This window comes from Triturus cristatus, chromosome 5_1 (genome assembly GCF_964204655.1).
Source record: "Triturus cristatus chromosome 5_1, aTriCri1.1, whole genome shotgun sequence".
In the NCBI taxonomy this organism is placed as follows: Eukaryota; Metazoa; Chordata; class Amphibia; order Caudata; family Salamandridae; genus Triturus; species Triturus cristatus.
Genome location: NC_140587.1, coordinates 487,142,939 through 487,169,218, shown reverse-complemented (window position 1 = coordinate 487,169,218; position 26,280 = coordinate 487,142,939). Strand labels below are relative to the sequence as shown.

The 26,280-nt window shown below is 44.7% G+C and overlaps 1 protein-coding gene across 2 annotated transcripts in view; it reads left to right on the top strand.

Annotated features, from left to right (window-relative positions):
* Positions 1 to 26,280, top strand: part of WWP1 (WW domain containing E3 ubiquitin protein ligase 1) — an 850,740-nt gene that overhangs the window by 475,043 nt on the left and 349,417 nt on the right. For both annotated transcript variants that reach the window (XM_085605336.1, XM_085605333.1), the window contains exon 16: positions 19,387 to 19,475. In XM_085605336.1, coding sequence (XP_085461462.1) covers positions 19,387 to 19,475 — 89 coding nt within the window. The remainder of the gene's footprint in view (positions 1 to 19,386; positions 19,476 to 26,280) is intronic.

Below are 26,280 nucleotides of genomic sequence, written 5' to 3'. Positions count from 1 at the left end.
GTTTGTAATATACTGTAATAACAAACACATTAACCCGCTTATTGCTTCTGTACAAAACATTGTTATTTGTTACATCTACAACGGTCCAATTTAGTGTACACTTCCATACGCTTACATCTGGCTGCAATAGCTGGATACCTCCAGAATAGACAACATCTATCTCTTTTTAGAGTGCCTGTTATCAAAGCCTTTATGGAGGGACCTAAGAGTCATGCCCCCCTCCACTAACCCTAACCCCCCCCCCCCCACACTCCCCCCCCCCCCTAAACCCCCACCCCCCCACCCGAGACGTCCACCTGCTCCAGTATGGAAACTCAGCATTGTTCTCACTAGACTAATGGGTCCACCCTTTGAGCCATTGCGCAAATGTGAACTGCAATTTCTCACATGGAAAACTGCTTTCCTCGTGGCTATCACATCACTCACAAGAGTGGGGGAGCTTCAGGCATTAACTGTAGAAGAAACCTTTTTGCAAATGCATAAAAATAAGTGGTTCTTCGGACTAATCCTAAATTCCTTCTTAAAGTCATTTCTGCTTTTTATATCAATTAAGCTGCTGAGTTACCTGTGTTCTTCCCTCAACAAGATTCAGTGGCTGAACGTGCCCTACACACATAAGATGTGGAGAGCATTGCTTTATTACATAGAAAGGACAAAACCTTTCCATAACACAAATAAACTTTTTGTTGCTTTCGCTCCACCATACAAAGGCAATCCCATATCAAAATCAGGTATTGCAAGGTGGATAGTCAAGTGCATTTAAATAGGCTGTCCAAAAGCAAAACAAACTTTAACAGTCCCCCCTGCGCACACTCTACACGCAAACTGGGGGATTTTATGGCATTCTTAGGAAATATACCCATAGATGACATATGCAAAGCTGTAACATGGTTTACACCTCACACATTCACAAAACACTATTGTGTAGATGTGTTAGCAAGACAGCAAGCTAGAGTGTGCCAGGCAGTTTTACGTACACTATTTCAAACCACTGCAACAGATACAGGTTAGCCACCGCTTTGGGAGATAACTGCTATATAGTCTATGCACAGCATATGATCTACAGCTCATATGCCTCGAACGGAAGATGCTGCTAACCCAGTATGCATCTGTTCTTGGCATATAGAGCTGTAGAGTCATATGTGCCCAACCGCCTCCCCAGGTACCTATACCTATTGCAGTAATATCTTACTTGGATACATGCATTCATGGACATCTCCTTTTACTACTCTTACTAACTCCATTATCACCCTCTGCGGGAAAACAATCCAACAATGGAGTCGATGCCCATGCGCACTATCACCGAAAGGAGGAGTCACCTACCTTGTGACTGGAAAGACTTCTTCGAAGAAAAACGAAGTGCAAACATCCGGACCCAACACTGGATGGCGATCTATGCACCAGCATATGACTCTACAGCTCTATATGCCAAGAACAGATGCATACTGGGTAAGTAGCATTTTCCTTTGGCATGGTCACACTTCAGGAGATACTTCAGCTTCTCAATCATGCAGACTTTATGATCACTCTAGATTTACAAGATTCATATTTCCATTTCCCAGTTCATCCCAAACATAGAAAATGTCTCCATTTCACTGTGGCAGGTGCTCATTTTCAATTCAAAGTCCTCCCGTTTGGTCTTCGCTCAGCCCCAAGAGTTGCTGCTCGTCTCAGGCTTCAAGGTCTGCAACGGTTTCCTTACCTCGACGACTGGCTAGTGAAAGCATCGTCTTTTCAGCAATCCTCAAAGGCAACTTCGATCTGTTTACGGATGTTTCGCTCCCAAGGGCCAACACTCAATTACCAAAAATTAGTTCTGCAACTGTCTTTCTCTGAGCATTCCAGCATACCATCCAGGACAGGATTTTCTTATCTACAGAAAGGCAAGCAAACCTTATTTCACTAGCGACAGCTAGCAGGAAAAAAGTTTGCTTTAGTACGCCTAGTAAAATTTCTGATTGGCATGATGTCCTCGGCAATTTTAATGGTATCTCACACACGTCTCAGAATGAGACCCTCACAGGAGCAGCTGGACAATCAATGGCTCCAGGTAACTGGGTCACTCGACTATCTAGCTAAGATAAATCCAGTTATGAAAAATAGCACTTCTCTGGTGGCAGTCCTCCAGGAATCTCTCTACAGGGTTAACTTTCTGTTCCCGGCTTTTGTCCTTACTACACGCGGTTCTCTAGACAACTGGGGAGCACACCTTCAAGATCTTCGAATAAGAGGCAAGTGGTCCAAAGCGCTTTCAAAAATGCATATCAATTTCCTAGAGTTGCTGGCTTTTTTCCTATCCTTACAGGCATTCCTCCCGAGAATACGAGGTGCTTCGGTTCTCATATGAACAGACAATAGTACATGCTTGTATTACCTCAACAAACAGAGAGGTACACGCTCCCATATCCTATCGCTGGAAGTGCAGGAAATCTGGAAATTGGATTCTTTCACACCACGTCTTTATCAAGGTAGAACATCTTCCAGGGGTAAAAAACAGTCTGGCAGATACTCTAAGCAGAACTCCCAACTCCTGCCACGACTGGGAGCTAGATCAGATGGTTCTCAATCTCATTTTCCATAGGTGGGGCAAGTCCAACGTGGATCTCTTCGCCTCTTGAATAAATTAGAAGTGCCAGTTCTTCGCCAGCTGTGAACCAGAAAGGGGGTCATTGGGAAATGCTTTTCTAATAGGATGGTCGGGGATCTTTGCGTACTCTTTTTCCGCCTTACCGTTTAATACTGAGGCTTCTGATGAAAATTAATAGGGAGCCATGTCGCCTGATTCTCATTGCGCTGCATTGGCCATGCCAACATTGGTTCACAAAGCTTCTCCTGCTCGCAGAATGCAAACCTTATCGCCTTCAAATATTAGGGTCGCTGTTAACAATGAGTGAGGACCAGATTCTCCATCCACATCCTGCGCCACTCCAGCTGCATGCATGGTTGCTGAACTCACAGGACTTTAAAGAAATTCTATCTAAAGCCATGACAATATCTACTATCAAAACTCAGTCTCAAATGGAAGCCCTTCTGTTGATGGTGTCTTCAAAACAATGCACATCTGTTTGATTCACCTCCAGAAAATGTTTTGCCTTATCTTCTCTCCATAGCTAAATTAGGCCTTCTGTATACTTCTAATAAGGTACGTCTTGCCGCAGTTTCTACTTCCAGACGTTCCTCTAAAGGTTTTTCTCTTTGTTCATGTCGACTGGTGAAACAGTTCATGAATGGACTTTATCAGGGTCTACCCTCCTATTGGAGCTCCTACTCCTGAATGGAGACTTAATTTAGTTCTTGCGCAACTTATGAAGCTCCCTTTTGAGCCTATACACATTGCTATTTGCTCTTATATCAGCCAGGAGAGTCCGCGAAATTCAAACTTTCATGATTAAAGAACCTTATCTTCTTTATCTCTAATGACTATGTCCTGCTTAGAACAAACCCAGTATTCTTTCCAAAAGTACCTTCTACTTTCCACCTTAATGAGCCGGTTATTCTGAGAACAGTTTTTTCCGAATCTAACTTCCCCAGCTGAAAAAGGCCTTCATACTTTAGATATCAAAAGATGTCTCAAGTTTTATTTGTTACATACCAAGAACATTACAAAATCTGACCAGCTTTTCGTCTTTTATGGTTTGCAAAGACCAGGTGATGCAGTGACCATAGCAATGATTGCCAGGTGGATTGCAGCCGCGATTCTCTTCTGCCATTCTAAAGTGGGTAGACCGCTTACTTTTAAATCTAAGGCTTATACGATGAGGGCAGTATCCTCTTCAGTGGCGCTCTTCGCAGGAGTGCTATTGGGCAAAATTTGACGCGCAGTAACATGGAGAAGCGAGCGTACATTTATGCAGCATTACTGCCTGGATTTGGCTACAGATGCAGAAGCGGCAGTAGGACAAACTGTCTTATGCAACCTTTTTCAATAAGCTAAGCCTTTGTTCTGGAGGTGTTAATTTTCAATTCAATGTTTTTTTATTGACATGTTATTGCTATGTTTTTTACATGCTCCTTTGCAAAATTTGTTATGTATAGATTTATATATATATATATATAATTGTTATTTATAAGATACCCACAATCCTCAGTTACGTTTGAATAAATATTATTTGCTACAGCTTGCTATTCTGATTCAAGCATGTAAATCTATGAAAGATCAATACTGTGTAAGAAAATGAGTTACCTGTAACTTCAGTTATCCAGTGTTGGTATCTTTCATAGATTCACATGCGACCACCCTCCTCCCCTAAGAGGCTTCCCTTATTATTAAAATTATAAATACTCTGGTCACTTGTGCTAGAAAATCTGAGGGTCTTGCTTCTCTGTGAAGTGTTCTGGAGGGTGCTGATGTCACATTGGCTGTGTTTTGACTTTGGTACCAGGTTGTAGCAGACAAGTGTGACTGCCTCAGCACCTATCACAGTGCTTATCTGGGCTTATTTGCCCTATGTCCCTGTAACTATTCACACAACCCCATTGGGGTGTTACGCTTGTGGCACATACTTGACCATGATTCGAATTAAATGAATAATTATGTTTGCGATATATCGATCAAGATATAGAATATGTTTAGCATAGTGATTCTGTTTTGATACCCATACTGTTGTGCGTCTACCAGGCTGAACTATGTGTGTGACTGGATTCGCAGAAAATGTGATTATCTTTAAAAAAAAAAAACAAGATAATAAAGACAAGAATCACTTTTTTTGTATTTTTGGGGGATTATGGTTGTGGTGCATCTCTACACTTTATTTTGACATATGACACTATACCTGCAATTGAGAATAAAACTAGATGGTGCACTCTTCCTCCATCTAGCGTTGCGTTCAGAATGCTGCAACTTTTGTTTCAACCTGTATAGAATGATTCACAGTCCTGCTCCCTGAAACCAACAATGTAACGGTACGCAGACTACACCTATGGCTACTTTTGCCAACATTAGATTCAGAGCGGAAAGAGTGTTCTGTGTTGAAATGTATCGGATAGATTCCTTATCTTTTGAATTTCCAAAGCGTCAGACTGGATCGGGAAGTTTTTTCTTTGAGCAATATCCCTGCACACCAGTAGGTGTTGTCAATTGGTTCCATATGATGTCGTCACCTATATAGTCGCCACCTTGGTGTGCTGACATCAGTTCTTTTCGTGCCAGTCAAGTGCTGATCCGTGAAGAGAGATACCCTCTGTCATATTTTGGCTGGATTTTTTTTTACTTTTTGTCGACCCCTTTTGGTGTGTTGGTTATACCAGGTCTAGAAAGACTTCAGGGTTTAAGATGCGAGATGCCTTTCATTGCACCATATTGGTGACGGACCCGCATTTGGTTTGTCTCTGGTGTGCAACCATGACTCAAAGTTGTGCTCTGACTGCCGGACCATGGCTCCGAAGGGTTTGAGGGAACCGTCCCTAAAGCTGCTTGCGGCCCGGCAGGCAACACCCCATCGCTAGACTCCTCGGAGTGCACGGTGCTGGTCGAGAGGAAGGGCCCAGCACTGCTTCAAGAGTCTCAAGCCCTCTTCATCCCACTCAAAATTGTCAGGACATTCAGTTAAGAGGCACAAAAAACACAAGAAGTTGAAGCGTGCTTTGACTTCTCCCCGTCCACCGGCGACGCTTTCAAGGCCTTGTTCTTCAGATCCTGCGCCTGGGTCGGTTCCGCACCTCCCTGTATTTCCGAGAGCCTGAGCGACCTCTGCCCAACGTAGAGAATTTTATGACGCCATGCACCTAATTTTTGGGTGGCCTGTCCCACTGGTGTGCCTTCGGGCCCCATGGAGGTGAGAGGGGGTCCATCGGGTTATGTGCTAGCGGCTGCGGTCCCGATGATTATGGCCCCCTATGTTTCCAGACCGGCGCCGGTTGTGCCATTGCGACCTTCCCCAGTGCCTGCCCTGATGCCGATGCGCCTGACACCACCATCGATGTCGGCCCCCATTCTGATCCTGACAACCTGGAGCCGGTACAGAGAGAAGGGCACTGACAGACCATCCATGTCCTAAGTCATTTCCTGAGTCTTATTCAGAAAGGCTAGAAGTGGGATAACTTTGGGAGGGGGTCGCTGGACTCATTAAAAGACTAGCCTGATGAGGAAATGGACTGGTATAAGGAATTGGGTGAGGCCAGTGGACTGGATACGTCTCCACATGATGGAATGCTTTCTCTCCGTACTGTGGCTACAGAGGAGGGAGTGTCTTATGTTGTTGTAGTGCGAAGTGCAGTTGAGGTACGTGGCCTTCAGCTTCCTTCAGTGGTGCTCAAGACCAATATCTTGACGGAGGTGCTACAACCAGGAGTTTCCTCCTCGGAACCCCTGCTTTCCTTTAATAAAGCCCTCACAGATATCCTACAGGGAACCTGGTCAAAGCCCAACACATGTGCTCCTGTGAATTGGACTGTTGCCTGCCGCCACCGCCCTGCTCCAGGTGACCCTAATTTCCTTACTACCCACCCTACTCCAGAAAACGTGGTAGTCCAGGTATCTACGTCCCATGGCGAGTCCCCTTCCGCTCTCCCCGATAGGGAATCCCAAGAGGCTGGATAGTTGGGGAAAGAAAGTTTTCTTCTGCCAGCCCAGCTTTGTGGTCGGTAAAAACCACATGCTTATTGGGCTGTTATTCCCCAACTCTGTGGAAAACGGTTGTGCAGTTGCTGCCACAGGTCCTGAAGGAGGCCTGGACTGTTCTTTCCCAAGCAGTGTCAGGTGGGAGAGATGCAGCAAAGTTCGCCATTCGATGTGGTTTAGACACAACCGATTCTCTGGGCAGAACGATATCATCGACAGTGGCTGATGGACGTCACACCTGGCTGAGAACATGGGGCTTTTCGGGGGATGTCCAAGCCTCGCTCATGGACATGCCCTTTGATGCACATGTCTCTTCGGAGACAAGGTAGGCACAGTGCTGGAGCGCTTTAAGGACTTCGGGCGCTGCCGCCAAGTCCTTGCGCCCCTCAATGGCCGCACGTCCCCAGTCTGCCTTTTGTGGCTTCTGAAGGGGCTTTTAGCCACACCAACCATACCCCAGCCGTGAGCCGTGCAAGTTCCTTAACCCCTGCGTGGGTGCAGTGCGTTCCAACCATGCAGGTCAGGCAGCCAAAGGTCAGACTATCCCCTTCCCGGCAACTTCATCCTCCAAATCCTCCTAGTCTCGCCCTTCCAGACCATGGGCTTCAAGTTGGTGGCAGGATTAGCAATCACCTCCACCACTGGCAGACCATCAGATCAGACAGGTGGGTCCTCCAGATAGTCAGAAGGGGCCACTCCCTCCCCTTCGCGACCACCTCTCCCGCCCTGCATGCCTCCATCCCTCAACCGGCTGACTAAGAATCATTTAATTTTACTCCAGGAGGAAGTCATGACCCTCTTGGCCATAGAGAGGGTTCCGGCACCAGACGTTGGCTGTTATTCCTGCTACTTTGATTCTGAAAAAGGACTAAGGCCTTTGCCTAATCCAAGACTTACGAGCCCTCAACTACTTCCTCAAAAAGAAAAAATTCAAGATGGTCACATTAGCTCAGGTCTTGCCTGCCCTGAACCCTGGAGACTGCATGGTAGCGTTGGACTTGCAGTACTCCTGTTTTCACATTCCTGCCTGCCCATCGGCGCTACCTGTGGTTTAGATTTAGCCACAAGCAATTTCAGTTCACTGTGCTCCCTTTTGGCCTTACCAGCACCCCTCTGGTGTACTCGAAGTCTTTAAGAATGAGCTTTCCCAGTGGACCCTGAAGAAACCCCATGGAAGATAGAGGGTTGAAGAGTCGTCCCTCCGGTGTATACCCCAGGAACCAGGATACCTACACCAGGGAAGCCAGGTGCATATGTGCGACGTGACGTCATAAACCGCTGTAACCCACAATGGAGGACTTCAGAAAAGATGCCGCTGGCGAAGAAGATGAAATAGTCGGGTGTTATCCAAGGATGGATTCTTGAAGAGTAGTACCTGCAAGCAGAGGGGGCAGAGTCTATGCCACTCCGAAGAGACCAGTAGGCACGGAAGACCAATGACCACTGATGACTGAAGATGCAGGAGTAATGACGGTGACCTTGTCGCTGCAGCTGTAAGTACCAGGCGATACTGTGGAAGACCAGGAGCTGTTCACGAGCTGTCCTACGTTTGAAGTCAAGAACTAGGGGATTGGTGTCCTGCAACAGCTCCAACAAACCTTGGCAGCAGCAACAGACGAGGCAGACGAAAAAGGTGCAGCTTTGTGACCAACAAGGTCCAAGGGACTCACCAACTGCAGAAGAGTCGGAGCAGGTTCAGAAAAAGCAGGGGAGCCCACTGAAGCCAAAGAAGACCCTCAAGAGGATCCACAGGCCAGAGGCACAGTAGTCGCAAGAGGACCGCAAGCAGCTCACCAAAGATGCAGGCCTGCAGGTCAGAGGATGCTGTGAGGACCAACATCTTGGCAGGAAGAGGTGCTGGAGGCTGGAGCTGCCTGTAGATTTCTGGAGTTAACAAGCCTTGGCAACGGTAAGACAACGCGGTGCACAGGGTCTCTGTTACAGCAGTTCTGATGAAGGATACTGGCCTCAAACTTGCTGAGAAGACAGTGCAGACCTCAAGGGAGTTGCAGAACCACCACCTGTGTTGCTGAGCCTTTCGTAGTCCGTGGGAGATCAGGAACAGCAGACCGGTCAGCTAGGTTGCGGTGCTTGCAAATGCAGGGAAGTGACTCCTTCACTCGAAGGGAGATTACTTCTGATGTCCTTAATGCCCTAAGGCCTGGAGAGGAATATGGATGGAGCACAGGCACAGACTACGCAGAAGACTGGCAGGGCGACGAGGCCAGGAGCAGCAGGAGTCTTCCTTGATGTAGTCCTGGTTCCAGGTGAAGTCCAAGGTGCCCTGACAGTTGAAGTGGTTTCAGATTTGAATCTTGTCCCACGACGAATCTCAAGAGCCACCCACAGGAAAACCCTTAAGTACCCTAGGGAAAGGGTTGGGACTATTCAAGGGTCCCTCCCAGGGGATTAGCTGCGCAGAGCGGAGGATACTCCCATGTCCTTTGCAGGGGCTGCTGGTGTTAAATGGCAAAAGGGGAGTTACTCCTACCAAACAAAATCAAAAAATCCTATGTAAAAGAGTATGTTGCTCTGCCATCACGGGAGAGTGGTGGGAAAACCTATGAGCAGCTCAAGTCAAAAAGCTAATGGCTGCTTTTGACTATAACTGCTCGTAGGGTTTCACTCCCACCCCTGTGATGGCAGAGCAACGTACTCATTTACGAAGGATTGTTTGTTTGTTTGGTAGGAGTACCAAACGAATCATGTGCCCTGCGAGCGTGAATGTTTCTTGCTCTACAGGCAGTGACATCACTGTGGAGGGTGTTGCCAAGTTAAGCGGTGATGCATGGGCTTTATTTTGTGCCTATACTGATCTGGCCCAGGGCGAGGTCTGAAGAGCTCCATTAATATAATGGAAGAGGGTGGGGCAGACTCATGGGGTTGATGTTGGAGTGGGTGTCGACCTTGGAACGCAGCCTTCGCCTCCTCCAATGCTTGTGTGTCTTCTATTGGCTGAGGAGTCCTCAGGAGTGGAGTCCAGCAGCTTTCGATCCGAACTTCCGAAGTCAATGAGTGCTGCATTGCATGTGCTTTGTCGCTGTAGCAGAGCTACTCCTCGTCGTCCGTTAGCTAGGCTGGCTCAGTAGTAAGATTTACCTTATTAAACTTAAATTAAACTCTTTCTATTGCCTTGCCTAACTGCACACAGGCCTTCAGTGCGCTCCGTTATATGTGTTATTATTCTCACTCACTTCTGGCAGGCCTGACCCCTGTGCGCGTCGAAGACCTGACAAAGCCTCTCCTCTCGGGAAACACTGCTGCAGTCGTGGTAAAAAGTGTGCGTTAACCCTAGATCAACATGCCCTGGAGGACGAGTGTGAGGTTAGGAGCAGCCTTTGCTCTCCCGGTTCTGCATAAGCAGCATGGAGTAAAGTGAGACTAATCTACTAAAGGTCTTCACTGCGTCACCCTCCTCTACCCAACTCACAGGACCCCCAGGCTGCGAGGAAGTAGAGGAGCTCCTGACTGCGCAGGGTTCTATACTTGGGCCTCTTGTCAAATGGGAGCTGCAGGAGCACAACCCTGCGCTGGCATCCGTCCATTCGAGTATTAATGAAGCCAAGTTTGCTTATTTATTTCCTGTGTATTGGTGTCAATTCAAAGTGATTTTTGTTTAATTTTTCCATGAGCAGCAGCCTTTGTGAGGAAGCATTTCTTATTCCAAGCAGCCCCAGAATATTTCACCTTTTGCCTTGAAGAAATTTCCTAATAATGAAATTGGTACACAGTATAGCTAAGCAATTGCAGTTCACGGATGCCTCAGGGTGCTGGTGCAAATTGCATCTAAAGAAACCCTATAGCCACTCTCGCCCCAATTTTAAAGTAAAAAAATTAATGTGAGGTCCCAAGATGAAATGCCCTTCCGCCTCAGTTTTGTCAAGGCATGATGATCTGTAAATTGCCGCCTAATTTGATTTGTCAGCATTTCTGGCCACTGAGGAGTTCTTCCTGCATGGTGGAAAGTAGACAGAGCCAGTAGAACAAAGAAGAAATTGTTGTGTAAAATATACATGGTCCCAAAGGTACAAAAGTTACTGCATCAGCAGAAAGTTCTATTAACGTTGCTGCAGAAATATAATCCATGCCACTGCCAAATATTGTGAGTAGTCACTGCTGTTGAAGCATGCAAATGGATACTTCACATTTTGGTTACATCTGCCGAACCCGCACACTCAATTAATCATCTCGAAGTCCGTGCAGGAAACATGGTTGTACTTGGGTCATGAAAATCACCTACAAAGGAATTACAGCATGGGACAGTGATTGTGCTGGAAAAAACACAGAATGTTACACAGGGGTATGTAGTGCTGCTAGAAATCCCTGGACGCCTCTTTTGGCAGGCAGATTTGCTCACTTGCCACCGATAACTCGCGCACAACTTTGATGCCTCACCTTTTTCAAAAGTCACCAGCTGCCACTGGTCCTTTGTCCAGTTTCATGCCAGAGCTAGAGCCAGGGGCTCCCTGTACTGTCTAAAACTGGAGTTTGGAAGGAGGGCACTAAATGTGCCCTTCAAAGCAGTCTGGTGGCCCCACCCTAGCACACTAAGTCATGTCTGGAGAGGTGGTCACAACTCCTTGTGACAGGAAACCTATTGTTCTACCTTTTCCTGCTCGTGCTTAGCTCAGCAGCAGGATGGAGAATCGTGTCTGTGGTCGGCAGCAGCACTAGCTTGCTGTTAGACCATGAATGGCAGGTACTGGGAATACAGCGGGGGGCACCCTAGGGGAACCCCCCAGTACATGGTATCCTACACTGGAGTCGGTGTTTGGGGAGGATTCCAACATGTTTGATAGCAAACATGAGCAGTTTTGGTGCAGCCAGTATATAGTTAGAAATCTCGTATTTGACTTCATGTCCACTATATGTATTAAATGGCTGACAGCACTTACAAAGCCTGGATAATCGACTTCTTGGTTTGTAGCGGGTGTCCTGCTCCTTCATGCAGGGCACCTTCACACTTATAACCTAGCACCCTGCCTTCAGGATTGAAAGGTGTGTCTTAGGGGTGACTTATAGGTTTTAAGTGCAGTGACCTCAGATATAAGGAAACGTATATCTGTTATAAGTTGTGCTAGCACTAGCTTACACAGGCTGCTATGGCAGGCCTCTGGTCACAGTTAGAGTGGACTCTCATGGGTGGCATTATAAATGCTGCAGCCCATGGGAGACCCCTGGTATACCTGTGCCCTGGGTACCTCAGTACCATATACTGAGGGGTTACTAGGGTACACCAGTAGCCAATTGTGACGGTACCAAAGTATTTACCATATCAGGAGGAAGCACAGTGACTGGGGTCATGATTAGCAGGATCCCAGTCAGACTACTCAGAAAACAGAATAACACCAGCAAAATGTGGGGGTAACCATGCAAACAGATCCTGCGTTCCTACAGTATCTTTATTGTTTTAACTATACTTGGTGTTTGTTCTGTTTTTTAAGGGAAGATCTACGTTACTAGTAGTTTTAAAATCTATATAAACACATAAGGCACTTTACCCAAGTCAGTAGACGTGGGCAAAAGTGGTTTTGGGTTTCATATATTTGAAAATAAATGCTTATGGATACTGCAGTACTACCCCGAAATTATCTACGTAGTACATCGGTGCCTATGGAATCCCCCCCCAAACAAATGCCATATACACTGCACTGTACTCCATTGGACTCAACACCACTGGACTTTGCACCACTGCTGTACACCACTCTCCTGTATACTCTCCCTCTCTACTCTACACCGCACCATTGCACTCTGCTGTACTCTGCACTCCACACCAATCTATTCACTTTTGTACCACTACAGTCTACGCCACTGCGCTCTATGCTACTACAGTCTGTCACTCTGGTCTTTGCCACTCCACAGTACTCCACTCTACCACAGTCTATGCCACTGAACTCTACTCTGCACCACTTCACTCTCCCCCACTTCATGCCACTGTACTCTACTCTTCACCACTCTACATATTTATTCTATGCCGCTCTACAGTACGCCACTCTACTCTGTGCCACTTCCCTCTACCCCGCTCTTCTCTAACCCACTTCACTGTATGCCACTCTGCCCCCACTCTACTCTACTACAGGTTACTCTACCCCACTTCACTCTGCACCACTTCAACCCACTGTACTCCATTTGACTATATGTAGGCTGTCATGTTTTAGGTTTAAACCTATAATAACTGATAAAACCCCACCAAAAGGGAAATAGCCTTCCCCAGTGTTCACATATAAAAACTGAAAAAATACCTGCCCAACCACAAACTAAATGCCATTCAAAGAAAGGAAAAGGAGAGTGAAAGATTCATTTTTTTGTTTTGTGGTCTTTGATCTAAAGATGCAGGGTTTAGAAGCATTTTTTAGGTCTTGTTGAAATATTTTATAAACTGCATAGAATCAGGAAATATCAAAATCATATTTGATATTTTGGTTGCGTTTAATTCTTTCACTGATGGGTAAAATGCTGGTTTTATAAGAATCTTTCCCAATATGTGCCATCACATTTACCCACAGAGAATTCGTAAAAATCCTTGATACATCAGCATTCTTTTCTAGTGAGGTAGTATTGATAGTAGGTGAATTGCCAAACACCCCAGGCTTTAAACATTCAATGCAAGGTGTAGTGACAGGTGTATTTGAAAAGAGTGCTGCCACTAAGCATCTGGGATAGTGGTGAAAACATGACACCAGACTTTTGGAAAACATGGGATGCAGTGTCATTCGGAATGCTGCTGTAAAAAGTTATTTCCAAGTTCAACAAAGGTCAGAGTGATATTGTTTGTATTTGCAGTGATTCAGCTACGTATATGAAAAAGTTGTGTGATGACCTGTCAAAATCGATACCTGAGCTGAAGTCCTTCCTTGTAAGAGATCCTTTCCACTTGTTGGATGCAATGCTGAAAGCATCTTTACAATCGTTAGAGTTAATGAAGAGTGCCATTGACTTTTTAGTCCATTCTGGTGCACTGTTTTGTATGGGCATGAACTAAAATGCAAATATTTCTCATTTTGTGCTGTGTGTGGCTTCAAAGAAAGTCATCACAACTGTGTCACTTAGCTTATGATTCTCAGTCCTAGAGGCCATGAATGCTCTATTATCCATGAGGCAACTGTTTACAGAATTATTGCTGAGTTATGATGCCAAAGGTAAGAAATGTGAGGATCTTTGGTCGCATATTGATAGTGATGTGAAAAAAGTACACTCTACTGAAATCTTAGATTTTTACAGGAAAACAACTCTGCTTTAGTGGACATAATAAAAAAATAGTCTGAAAACACCCTTGTCTACCAAGTGTTCAGCATAATTGATGTGGATATGAAACATCTCCTTGAGAGTAGGGTGGGAGACACCTTTAGTGACTTTGGCACTCCAACATGTTCCATGTTGGAGTGCTTGCCACTTGGTAAGCAAAGCAATGTTGAGGAGCAATATGCAAACTTTTATTTTACAATGTATGAAAAAATGGCTTGCAATGATGCATTAAAATGTCCCTTCACCAACCATGGCATTTGAAGTCCAAGAAACCTCACTGTGGTACTCTGGCAAGTTCTAGATCCCTTACGTAAAGGTCTATGAGTCACTCTATTCTATTGTACTTCACTGTGTTTCACTGTCCACACCACTGCACTCAACGTCACTCTACTTCACTGTACCCCTACTTAACTCTACCCTAGTTCACTCTATGCCTCTCTACCTCACTGTAATCCATTGTACTCCACTCCACGTCACTGGAAGCCGCTCTACTCTACTGCACGCCACTCCAGTCTACTCCACTCTACTTTATCCCATTCTACGCCGGTCCTCAACACTCTATGCCACTGCATTGTACACCACTGTACTCTAGTCTGCACCACTCTACTCTACTGCACTGTATGCCACTTTGCACAACTGTATGCCACTGCACTGTAGGTCATACCACTGCAGTCTACTCAACTGTACCCTACCATGCACAATTCTACTGTAGGCCACTGCAATTCTGCAGCGCGTCTTTTGCAAAAGCTAACCAGAAGGACGCACATCCAGCTGCACCTGAGAGAACTGCACTGGCTTCCTAGTAAAGTACAAGTGAGGTTCACAGAACTTACCATTATTCATAAAGCCTTCCATCACTCTGTCCCCCCAATACCTAGCCAAGACGCCACTCTCTATCTTCCTACCAGATTCCTTCGCTCCTCTAACTGATTTATGGTGGTGATTCCTAAATTCAGAAAAAATGCTGGGATGGTAGCTCTTACTCTCATCTTCCTTCCAAAGACTGAAATGCTCTCCCATAGCATTTGCTGGCTGTGAGGGACATTCCTGTTTTTCAAAAATTGCTGGAGACCTGGCACTTTAGCTCTGCTTTTTAACTCCAAGACTACAAGGATTTGTGCCTACAATAGCGCAGAGACATTATGAGTATCTATTGCACTCTATAAATCCCCCAAACATAAAAATACGCCACTCTAATCTACACCACCCTAATAACTGCACTCTACTCCACTGCACTTTACTTTGCACCAGTCTGTTATGTTATGTTAAAATAATTTTATAATGCGCACAGCTACCCAAAAAGGGTTTCCCAGCGCAAACCTGAAGGAACCAAGGAAATGAAAGATTATTGATTAAACAACCAAGTTTTTAGTAGTTCACGGAAATTTGTGTAGAGTGTTTCTTTGCGAATCGCTATAGGGAAAGAATTCCATAAGAGTGGGCCAAGATAGGAAAAGGAGCGTCCACCCATTCTTGTAAGTTTGACCCTAGGAACCACAAAATTTTCCTGAGTCGTGGAGCGCAACAGGCGGGAGGGTTGATATGGGCGGACTAGATTTTGCAGGTATTGAGGAGCAGTACCTGTCTTTATCTTGAACATATAGTTCAGGGCTTTAAACTTGGTCCGATTTTCCACTCTGAGCTAGTGTAGATCTCTCAAGGCACAAGAAGTAGAGGACATACTTGGGATTTTGCAAAACAATCTTGCAGCGGAATTCTGCACCACCTGAAACTTACGTAACACATCCCTATTTGCTCCCAAGTAAAGAATATTCCCGTTGTCCAATCTAGAAGTTACAAGTGACTGGACTACGGTCTTTTGGGTAGCACCAGGGAGCATCCAAATAATTTTCTTCAACCATTTTAAAATGGTGAAGCAGGTGGCTGCAGTTTTTACCGCATGTTGCTTCATAGATAAATTATCAATGATAAATCCCAGGTTGCGGACTTGAGAGGTGGGCACGGGTAGAGGACCCATTACACTGGGCCAATATTGGGGGCCCCAAAGATCTTTATTTTTCCCTAGAATAAGGACCTCAGTTTTTTCACCATTGAGCTTGAGTAGATTAGTTTGCATCCAAGATGCAATGCTACTCAAGCCCACTTGAAGAGTTGAGGGTCCCGGCAGCTTTTCCGCAGAAAGGGAAAAAATGATTTGGGTGTCATCGGCGTACAAAAAGAGACAGCCCAGCTTCTTCTGCAATCGCTGCCAAAGGTTGTATGTATACATTAAACAGAAGAGGGCTCAAAATCGACCCCTGAGGTACCCCGTAGGTAGAAGAGTGGATTTTAGAAGCAGCCCTAGATTAAAAAACTTGAAAGGTCCGCTTGGATAAAAAAGAAGACAGCCAGCCAAGTGCTGTGCCCGTAATGCCAAGAGACTGCATGTATTTAATTAGCACAGTGTGAGAGACTGTGTCAAATGCGGCACTCAAGTCTAACAGTATGAGAGCCACTGTGTTACCTGTATCTAAATGTTGCTGTAACATTTCAGTAATACCAAAAAGAGTCGTCTCGGTCGAAAAACCCGCTCAGAAGCCAGACTGAGAAGAATGCAAGAAGTTAAAAGATTCACTTAGTTACTTGTATGTTTACATGTTTTTCCAAGATTTTAGAAAAAATTGGAAGCAGGGAAATGGGCCTTAAATTGTATGACTGGGCAGGATCAGCATTAGCCTTTTTCAAAAGTGGGAGGACCATGGCGTGTTTCCAATCAGGTGGAACCGTGGCCTCTTGGAGTGAAGCGTTAAGTAACTCCATAACAATTTTCAAGGATGGCATCTCAAGTTGCTGAAGTACTGGAGCAGGGAGGAGATCACAGGGAGACCCTGATTTAATGCTGCCTAAAATGTTTTTAAAATAATTAATATTGAGGTGGCCACGTTTCCAATTTCATGCACGATTCAGCAGTAGAAATGGACTCAGGAGAGAAAACTGACTGAATAGGTGCCATTGGTCTAGTTTTATCCAGTCTCAGATATATTTGCTCCACTTTATTTATAAAAAAGTTGGCAAGAGTGTTACATTGTGATTCATCTAGAATAGGAGTAGTAGATTGTGTGTCCGAACCAGCTAGTTTTGTAACCATTGTAAACAAAGTGCGTGAACAGTTCTGTGCATTGGAAATAGTGGAGGGGACATATTCTGCTCGAGCTAATTTACATAGAACATGGTATTTTTTTAAAGCGATTTTGTATGTAATTTTAGATTCTGAGGAATAGTTTTTCCTCCAGCATCTTTCCAATGCTTTACATTTACTTTTTTCGGTTTTTAGTTGTTCCATAAACCAAGGAGCAGGGGGACGATGGTTATACAATTTTTTAACAGAGAGTGGGAGGCAGTCATCAGTTGCATTGGAAATCCAGCTGTAAATAGTTTCCAAAGACGACGTCGATATTGAATCCTTCATTGAAGCACTATTGGACAGGGGTCGATTAAACGCTTCCATATCCAGTTTTCCCCAGTTTCTGGATTGTGATTGTGATCCAGATACAGATGTAAACAAATTCCCTGGGGCTGTACAATAAAACCTGACCGCAAAATGATCTGACCAACATAAGGGAAGGGCAGGAGGACATTGAATGTGAGATACATTGGAAAAGATGGGATCTAATAAGTGGCCAGCCGTATGCATCGGGCCACTGTTACAAAGTAGTAAATTCATAGCAGCCAAATATGAGATCAATGCGCAACTAGTCATGCACTCAGTATTATGAAGATGGAGATTTAAATCACCTAAAATGGTGAAATTAGCCATTTTAAGTAGGTACGGGGCAACCAAGTCTGGGAATGACGTCGCCCAAAGACCGGGCGGTCCTGGGGGCCGATAAACCAGCATACCGGATAAAGTAAAGTGAGAAGTCAGGGTAAGTTTGAATAAGGCTGCTTCACAACCAGCAAGAGGCAGATCCTCAAATTAGCATGAGTAACATTTTTTAAAGATTAATGCAATGCCTTCTCCTACCCTTAAATTTCTATCTTTTCTGACTATTGCATAATTAGCGGGTAAAGCTGTGGCCACATCTGGTCCTTAGCTTGTGTGCAACCATGTTTCAGTTAAAAAAAAAATTGCGTCTGGTTGTTCACTACTTAATAAATTAAAGATATCCTACTTATGTTTAGGGAGGGATCGACAATTAATTTCCCAAAAGTTAAACACTTTGTTAGGAAAGAGGCAGAGATTTTGATGAAAAGGTGCACTATCTACGATTGTACTATTTGATTCACTGGAGGGTGTTGTACCAAAGGTAAAATCACAATAAGAACAAGTAATAATGTCATCTATAGGATGAAGTAGGCTAAAGTCAGGGTGGTGCTTATCACAAAGTTTCAGCAGTTGTTCAAATGAGTATTGGATTAGCTGTGGCAGGGGAACTAAAATTTGGGCAGGGTTTGTGGCCCCAGGTTCCGTGCGGTCTACTGTACGCCACTGCACTCCATGGCACTTTACTCTGCATCAATTTAATGCAAGCCACTGTGCTCCCACCGCCACCACCAACTGTCCGCCACTTACATCTACTACACTCTTTGGCAATGTAAGCCACACCACACCACTCAAGTCCAGTCCACGAGAAAATATCGACATAGTACGGTGGTAGTTTTCAATGAAAAATAAATGTACATATAAAAGACTTGGCACCAAAATAAACAAAATTAAATGTTTAGAAACCACTTAGCATACTATTAAAAAAACAAAGGTTTAAGCTAAGTTATAGTTAGGCTATGTAGTTCTTTATTCACAAAACAAACTTAACTACACAAACAATGGAAATTCTGAAGTTATAGCTATAACTTAGTTATCATTTGTGCACCACCCAAAACTTAATATAACTTGAGCATATCCGTGCACAGTTTTGTGAACTTGGTAGGCTGACTAAAAGAACTATAACTTACTGCTTCTCCATGCACTCTTTATTCCCTTTCATATTGCTTAACTTATAGCGTTCATAACAATACTCATGACATCTCCCATCTCCAATGACATAATTTCTGAGAACACTGTGGATGGTAGCAAGCCTAGGTATAGTTGATTTGGTCTGCCTGCAGTTCACAACACTATGTACTAAAGTGTGCAAGTTATATATGTACATATCCATCCAAAGCTTAATATATTTCTTTTTTTGGGGGTGTGGCATTCCACTTAACATGGAGTGAATGAAATAGCAGCAGCAAATCGCGTTGGATGAAGTAGAATGTGATGTCATGAATTTTTAGTTTTTTGTCAATCTGGAAAATCACTTCCTTGAATTCCAGCAAAACAAATGTCTTTAGACAACAGTGTCATTTTGCCCCTTTTTACCTTCATCAACTTCTTTCTCTACCCTGCTCAATTGGCAAAACATTGTTGTGGAATAAACCTTTTCAGTGACACTTGCTTTGCAACTGTAACTGCAGAGGCACTAGTCCTGCCCTCTGTAGAGCATTTCTGTTCTATGCTTTTAGTTCTTCATCCGGTCCATTTTGGAGTGCAATTGCTAGTTAATAGTGTTCCTGCAGTTCCTTAAAGTCAATTAGATCTTGTAGAGGTTATAGCTATAACACTAGTGATCACATTTAGAAGTTATTTCTTCTTTATTTTACAGATTATGGCTTTAAAACCATATGACCTTAGGAGGCGTTTATATGTAATTTTCCGGGGAGAGGAAGGACTTGATTACGGTGGTCTGGCAAGGTAAAGTAATTTATATACTTCCTAGTAAGCACAGTTCAGAAAATGTTTTCAAATGGCGGCTGTGAGAGATGGATCTGCCACTCCTAAATGACAGAATGTGTTTTTATTTTACTGTTACCCTTTTTGACCTCAGAGGGATTGGGATTTTGTTGTTTTGGCCCAAACGCTCATTCTTTTAGTGGCATAAAAATGCTTCATTGCAGATGAGGTTTGCTGCGATCATCATTGCCCTTTTGTGTGCCCATTCAGTCTGCAATGTAACTGTACCAATTGTTATTTCTATAATGTCTGCACCAATCAATTTGCATAGTTTGAGGTAACTGCCTCTTTAAGTAACTTTTAAACGTGCAAAGTACCTTTCTTGTATAACAGATACATTTGAGTTATTTCTGTAGTTCACTTAACCTGAAATTAGGTCTTCTGGTAAGCACCCATAGAAAATGGTCAATTTGGGGACCTTCTCACTACATTGGTCTTTGTTTAAAACTTAAATTAGGTTTGCTCTTTGTTACTGTGATGGTGGAGATTGTTCTTTTCGCACCAAATTCAGAATAAAAGTTACAAAACAAATTACTATATAATATTCAAACCTTATTCAATGAGCTATTTTTTTTAAAGTAAGAAAAGCTGCATCTCTAATTGTTTTTAAGAGATTCCCAATAACAATAGGCCCTCTTTCAGCCTATACAATTGAAATAAAATATCTAAAAAGTGAAAATCGGCTGGCCTGCAGGCATACATGTGCTTGCACCTGCACAGTCTGTGGCTGCAGCAACTTTCCTCTGGTTTGGCTCTGCTGTCTCCAGCTGATGTTGATGATGGTACTGTGTGCCAACCCACCATGACTCCGTATGGACTGCACTTAGGAGGAAGGTAATATTTCCTGGATAGCCAGAGCCATGTGAACAAAGAGAGAGGTGCAAAGTAGTCCAGCGTCGGGATCCGCAGGTTGTGCCTCTCCTGCTGCCTTACTCCATACATCAGTCCAACCCTTGCACCTCTACAGCTTCTGGTCCAGATTGTCAGCTGTAAATGCTTACTCGTGTGCTCACTGATTACTCCAGTTGCTTCTAGTCAAGTGCAGGAATAAATATTAATCCATTATTTTGCAGCCTTATTCGATAACCAAGATACTGCATTTGGCACTTAAAGCTCCAGGTTAAGGCTTTAATGTTGGAGATTGGTAGGGATTTTAGAAGCTCTGATACTTCATTAACCTCTTTGCTGCTAGGCCTCCCCCCCCCCCCCCCCCCCCACCCCCCGTGCTAAGAAGCCTTTTTTTGGCTATTTGGGGTAGTTCGTGCTTAGACCCCTGTAACTTTTTGACCACATAAGGTATCCACTCCAAATTTGCGTCCTTTTCTTCCAACATCCTGGGGATTCTAAAGGTACCCATGGTTTGTGGACCCAGAAATAAGCCAAAATAAAGCTAAATTTTGTTTTTTTGGGGAAAAAAGTGCTGCAAATGAAAGCGTCTGGGTTTTTCCCTGCAAATGGTAACAAAAAAGGGTTTGTGGGGCTGAAATCACCATTTCCCCAGCTTTTAGGGAATGACAGACTTTTGTCAGAAAACCAAAATGTTTTTCACAGTTTTGGCATTTTTCTGGGACCTAGCCTATTTTTGCTATTTTTTGTGCTTTCAACCTCCTTCCAGTTAATGGTAGAAATGGGTATGAAAGCAATAATGGATCCTGGAAATCTAACATTTTAGTCAAGATGACAACATTCTGAATTCAGCAAGGGGTCATTTGTGTAGATCCTTCAAGGTTTCTTGATAGAAATTAACAGTTAAATATAGGAAAAAATTGAAAATTAGTTGAAAAAACACAGCCTTTTGTGTCAACGTTTTCACCTGTAACTTCTTCTAATTATGACAGCTCTTTGAAAGCAATATACCGTTGCATCCGCTGGACCTTCCTGGTTGTGGGGATATATAGGACTTGTAGGTTCACCAAGAACCCGACGAACCCAGAGCCAAAAACTGAGCAGCGACTTCCAATGGTTTTTTATTATGTACCGGGTATATAGCAATTATTCTGGGAAAATGTATACATGGAAAAATCGGTATGAAAGGCACCTATGGATTTCTGAAATGGGAACCAAATATAGAGTTTAAAAACAGTAGATATTTGCACATTTCCGAAGTTGGGAATACTCATACTAGCATGAGAATTATCGGTCATTTTTCAAAATGACTTCTTTTTTACACGTTCTTTCATTTGGAAGGCAGAAATGCATAAAAAGTCAATAGGTAATAACAGTTGCTTTACAAATCTGAATTACCCTAAGTCTCTCGATTAAAAATGGTACCTCACTTGTGTGGGTAGGCATAGTGCCCACGACAGGAAAGGGCTCAAAACGCACCATGAACATACCACATGTTCACAATGAAAAATTACCCTTTTTGTGCCTAGCTGTAGTTTTTTAACCCTAGCTCTGCCGGCACCTAGGGAAACCTAGCAAACCTATACATTTTTTAAAACTAGACACCCAGGGGAATCCAGGATGGGGTGACTTGACTGCCTCTCACCAGGTTCTGTTATCCAGAATCCCTTGCAAACCTAAAAAATTGTAAAAAAAAAAAAAAAAACGCATGTTCGAGGCATATGAGCTGCAGATCACACACTAGCATTAGATCGCCATCTGGTGTTGGGCTCGGATGCTTGCACCTTGTTGTTGTTCTGGAAGAAGTCTTTGTAGTCACGAGATAGGTGAATCCTCCCTTGGACGATAGTGCGCATGGGCATTGACTCCATCCTTAGATTGTTTTTTTCCGCCATTGGGTTCGGATGCAACTTTTGCGCTCCGGTTCGAAACTTCCATTTCAAACTATTTTGGCGCTCAAAACTTTCACAAACATCGAATTGACTTTGAACCTCGATATCTTCGCGCCTTTCATCGGCCCGATTCCAGTCATTGAAGCGGGCCGCTGGGCCTATCGACGCCGTAAGGCCTACGTCTCATGGAAAGGACGCCATTCAAGAAATGCACCCAGTGTGGTGCAAAGTTCGCGCACAGTGACCATCATAAGGTCTGCAACCTGGGCCTTTCGTCAGAACACGATGAGTCAAGCTGTCCAGCCTGCGCATCCTTTCGATTGAAGAAGACTATTTGAGATCGAAGGGCTCGACGACACATCATGGCGCAGAAATCAGCTCCGGAACCAGGGGACACCTTTATTGAAGGCCCGTATGTCCCAGAAGAAGATTACGAGGATCTCAAAATCGTGTCAGAGGCAGAAGACTCAGACGACCCCAGCACTCCTGGTCAACGAGCGAGTACTACTGCCCCTACCCCAACCCCACCACCAAAACAAAAGGCACTGGTCAAGACTAGGCCTTTTGGCCCCAGTCGCGACCGAAAACACACTTCAGAAGCCCCGCCTCCGTGCCCGGCTCCGAAGAAAAAAGACAAGCCTTCCGGTAGCTCGGGACCGAGCAAACCGCATATAATTGTCCCGTCGGCGCCTTCGGCACCGAGGCCAAAAGAACACTCGGCTCCGAAATCTGTTCGACTCCTTCCACGTCAAAAGACAAACAGGCCCCGAAAACCTCGAGACCCATGGATAAACCGGCTTCGAATGCTTCTAACCTAAAGATCCCACCTCGGCTCCGAAACCGAAATCCTTTGGAACCGAAAGACAAGCCTAAGGCTTCTACCATGCCTCCTAAGGCCAAAGAGCATAAAACTCAACAACAACCCCGCTCGGAACCGAAAAAATCGACACCGAAAGCGATAATTGAGGAAGAGGAACTTTTTCATCTGGATCCTTTCGATCCTAAGCAGAAAAAGATCTATATTGATCCTAAAACAGGACATGTTACAGCTATGCCATGCAAGAAGAGGAAGTTAGACACGCACATGCCCCTCCAGTGCCTGTGAAGAAGGACTCTGCTACATCACCTATGCCTCCTTCTCCTATACTTCATTCTGGCCCCCTTCCTCTCCCTAAATCTGTTACACCACCTCTGCCTGTAACTTCTCCAAAGCAAACACCACCACAGGATGATGATGACCGGGGGGGGGGGGGGGGGGGGGGCTGATCTATTCACAGATCCAGACGACCCACCACAAGATGATTGGGATTGCACTGTCCCAGTAGATGTACCAGACCTCCCAAGCCCCCAACCATACCCCTCAAAACCATCTCCCCCAGACGATAATATTGGTTTTGGACAATTGCTGAACAGGGCTGCCGTTTTTCACGGTGTGAAAATGCACTCGGACACAGCAGAGGAGGACTTCCTTTTAGACACATTTGAACAGTCCCAAAAAAACAGGGCAAGTATAACCAATGATCAAAGGAGTCATTAAACAGCCCCTGACGTGTTCAAAGATCCCGTACGTGCCAGGATTCTTAATCCTAGGATAGATAAAAAATATAGACCTGCTCCTGAAGACCCTGCTTACATTAAGGGACAACTGCCTTTGGGATCTCTAGTAGTTTCCAACGCTAGAAAGCGCGCCAACTCACAAACCTCCGGGGATGCACCACCCCCCGATAAGGAATCCAAATTACTGGACGCATCTAGCAAAAGAGTAGCTGCGCAGGCCGCCAATCACTGGCGCATAGCCAACACGCAAACACTGCTGGCTAGATATGATAGGGCCCACTATGACCAACTGGAAACCCTATTACAGCATTTGCCTGACCAATACAAAACTCAGGCAAATGATCTCATCCAAGAGGGCAAATTAATATCAAACGCTTCAATTAAATGTGCCCTTGACGCAGCAGACACTGCCTCTAGATCCATTGATAACAGTGTACTGCTCAGACGACATGCCTGGCTACGCATTTCAGGCTTTAAGCAAGAGGTCAGACAACCATCCTGAACCAGCCGTTCAACCAGTAACAACTATTTGGGCCGGCTGTAGACACTGCTCTTGAAAAAATGAAGGAAGACAGAGACTGCCAAGTCCATGGGAGCGTTACAGTCTCCGCAAACACGTGCCTCCTTTCGTCGCTCCTTTTACAGAGGAGCCTCCAAGAACATGGGCACAGACACCTCATCTTCCTTTAAAACCACTACACAAACATTTCCCATAGATGATATTTTAGAGGTGGATACAGAGGAAATAACAATAAAGGGAGAGGCCGAGGTAACTACAGCACTCGCACCTCCCTTACTACAAAACAGTAACTTCCCTCCACTCCCCCCAGACCATTCCACTCCGGTCGGGGGAAGATTATCACAGTTCCTACCTATCTGGAATTCCATCACAACAGACAAGTGGGTAAGACAGATTATCCAGTATGGTTACTGCCTGGAACTTACAGCATCCAATATCCACAGATCATCTCATGCTCTTAAAACAAGAAATTCTCTTACTGCTTCAAAAGCGCGCAATAGAGCCTGTTCCTTTACCACATCAAGGAACAGGGGTTTACTCGCTGTATTTCCTAATACCCAAAAAGGACGGGACTCTAAGACCAATACTCGACCTCAGACCCCTCAATCTGTATATACACTCGGATCATTTTCACATGATCACTCTCCAACAAGTGCTCCCACTGTTGCAACAAGGCGACTTCCTTGCCACACTAGATCTCAAGGACGCTTACTTCCACATTCCCATACATCCTGCTCACAGGAAGTATCTAAGGTTCATAGTGGATGGACAACACTATCAGTTCAAAGTCCTTCTGTTCGGAGTCCCCACCGCACCCAGAGTATTCACAAAATGTCTTGCGGTGGTAGCAGCACATTTGAGAAGACAACAGATCCATGTCCTCCCATATCTGGACAACTGGCTAATAAAAGCCAAGTCATTCAACCAATGTGTTCAACACACTCAGCAAACCATCCAAACATTACACAACTTGGGTTTCACAGTCAACTACACCAAGTCGCATCTCCGGCCCTCTAATACACCAATATCTAGGGGCCTCAATAAACTCTTCCACAGCTCTGGCATGTCCCAGTCCTGCCAGGATAGCCAGTATACAAACCCTCATCCCAAAATTTCAGGCCCATCACTCTCTCCCAGCCAGAGTGTTCATGCAACTCATGGGCATGATGGCATCTTGCATCTTTATTGTACCTTATGCAAGACTTCAAATGCGTCCCTTACAGGAATGTCTAGCACATCAGTGGAATCAGGCTCAAGGACAACTTACAGATCTGGTGTTGGTAGACAGCCACACACATCGCTCTCTGCAGTGGTGGAAAACAACAAACTTGTCCAGAGGGCGGACGTTTCTCGAGCCTGTTCCACAGATAGTGCTCACAACAGACGCATCACTCACAGGATGGGGAGCCCATCTCCTCTGGCATACAACTCAATGCAAATGGACCACTCAACAAAAAGTGCTCCACATCAATCACCTGGAACTACTAGCAATATTTCTTGCATTAAAATCGTTCCAAGTACATCTACAAAACAAAGCTGTCCTGATCCGGACGGACAACATGACAGCCATGTATTACATACAAGAACAGGGAGGCACACATTCTCTGCAGCTGTCCCAGCTCGCACAGAACATTTGGAGTTGGGCCATCCCACAAAATATATACCTACTTGCGGAACACCTTCCAGGAGTTCACAATCAGATTGCGGATCTGTTAAGTCGACAGACACAGCAGATTCACGAATGGGAACTAGATCCCCAAGTTCTTCTACCATTTTTCCAAATGTGGGGCCAACCAGACATAGATCTGTTCGCCACACACAAACGCAAAATGCCCAACCTTCGCCGCCAGGTTTCCACACCCATTGTCCAAGGGCAATATGAACTGGTCAGGCAGATTTGCATATGCTTTTCAGCCACTCCCACTGATTCCACTAGTGGTACGCAAGCTCC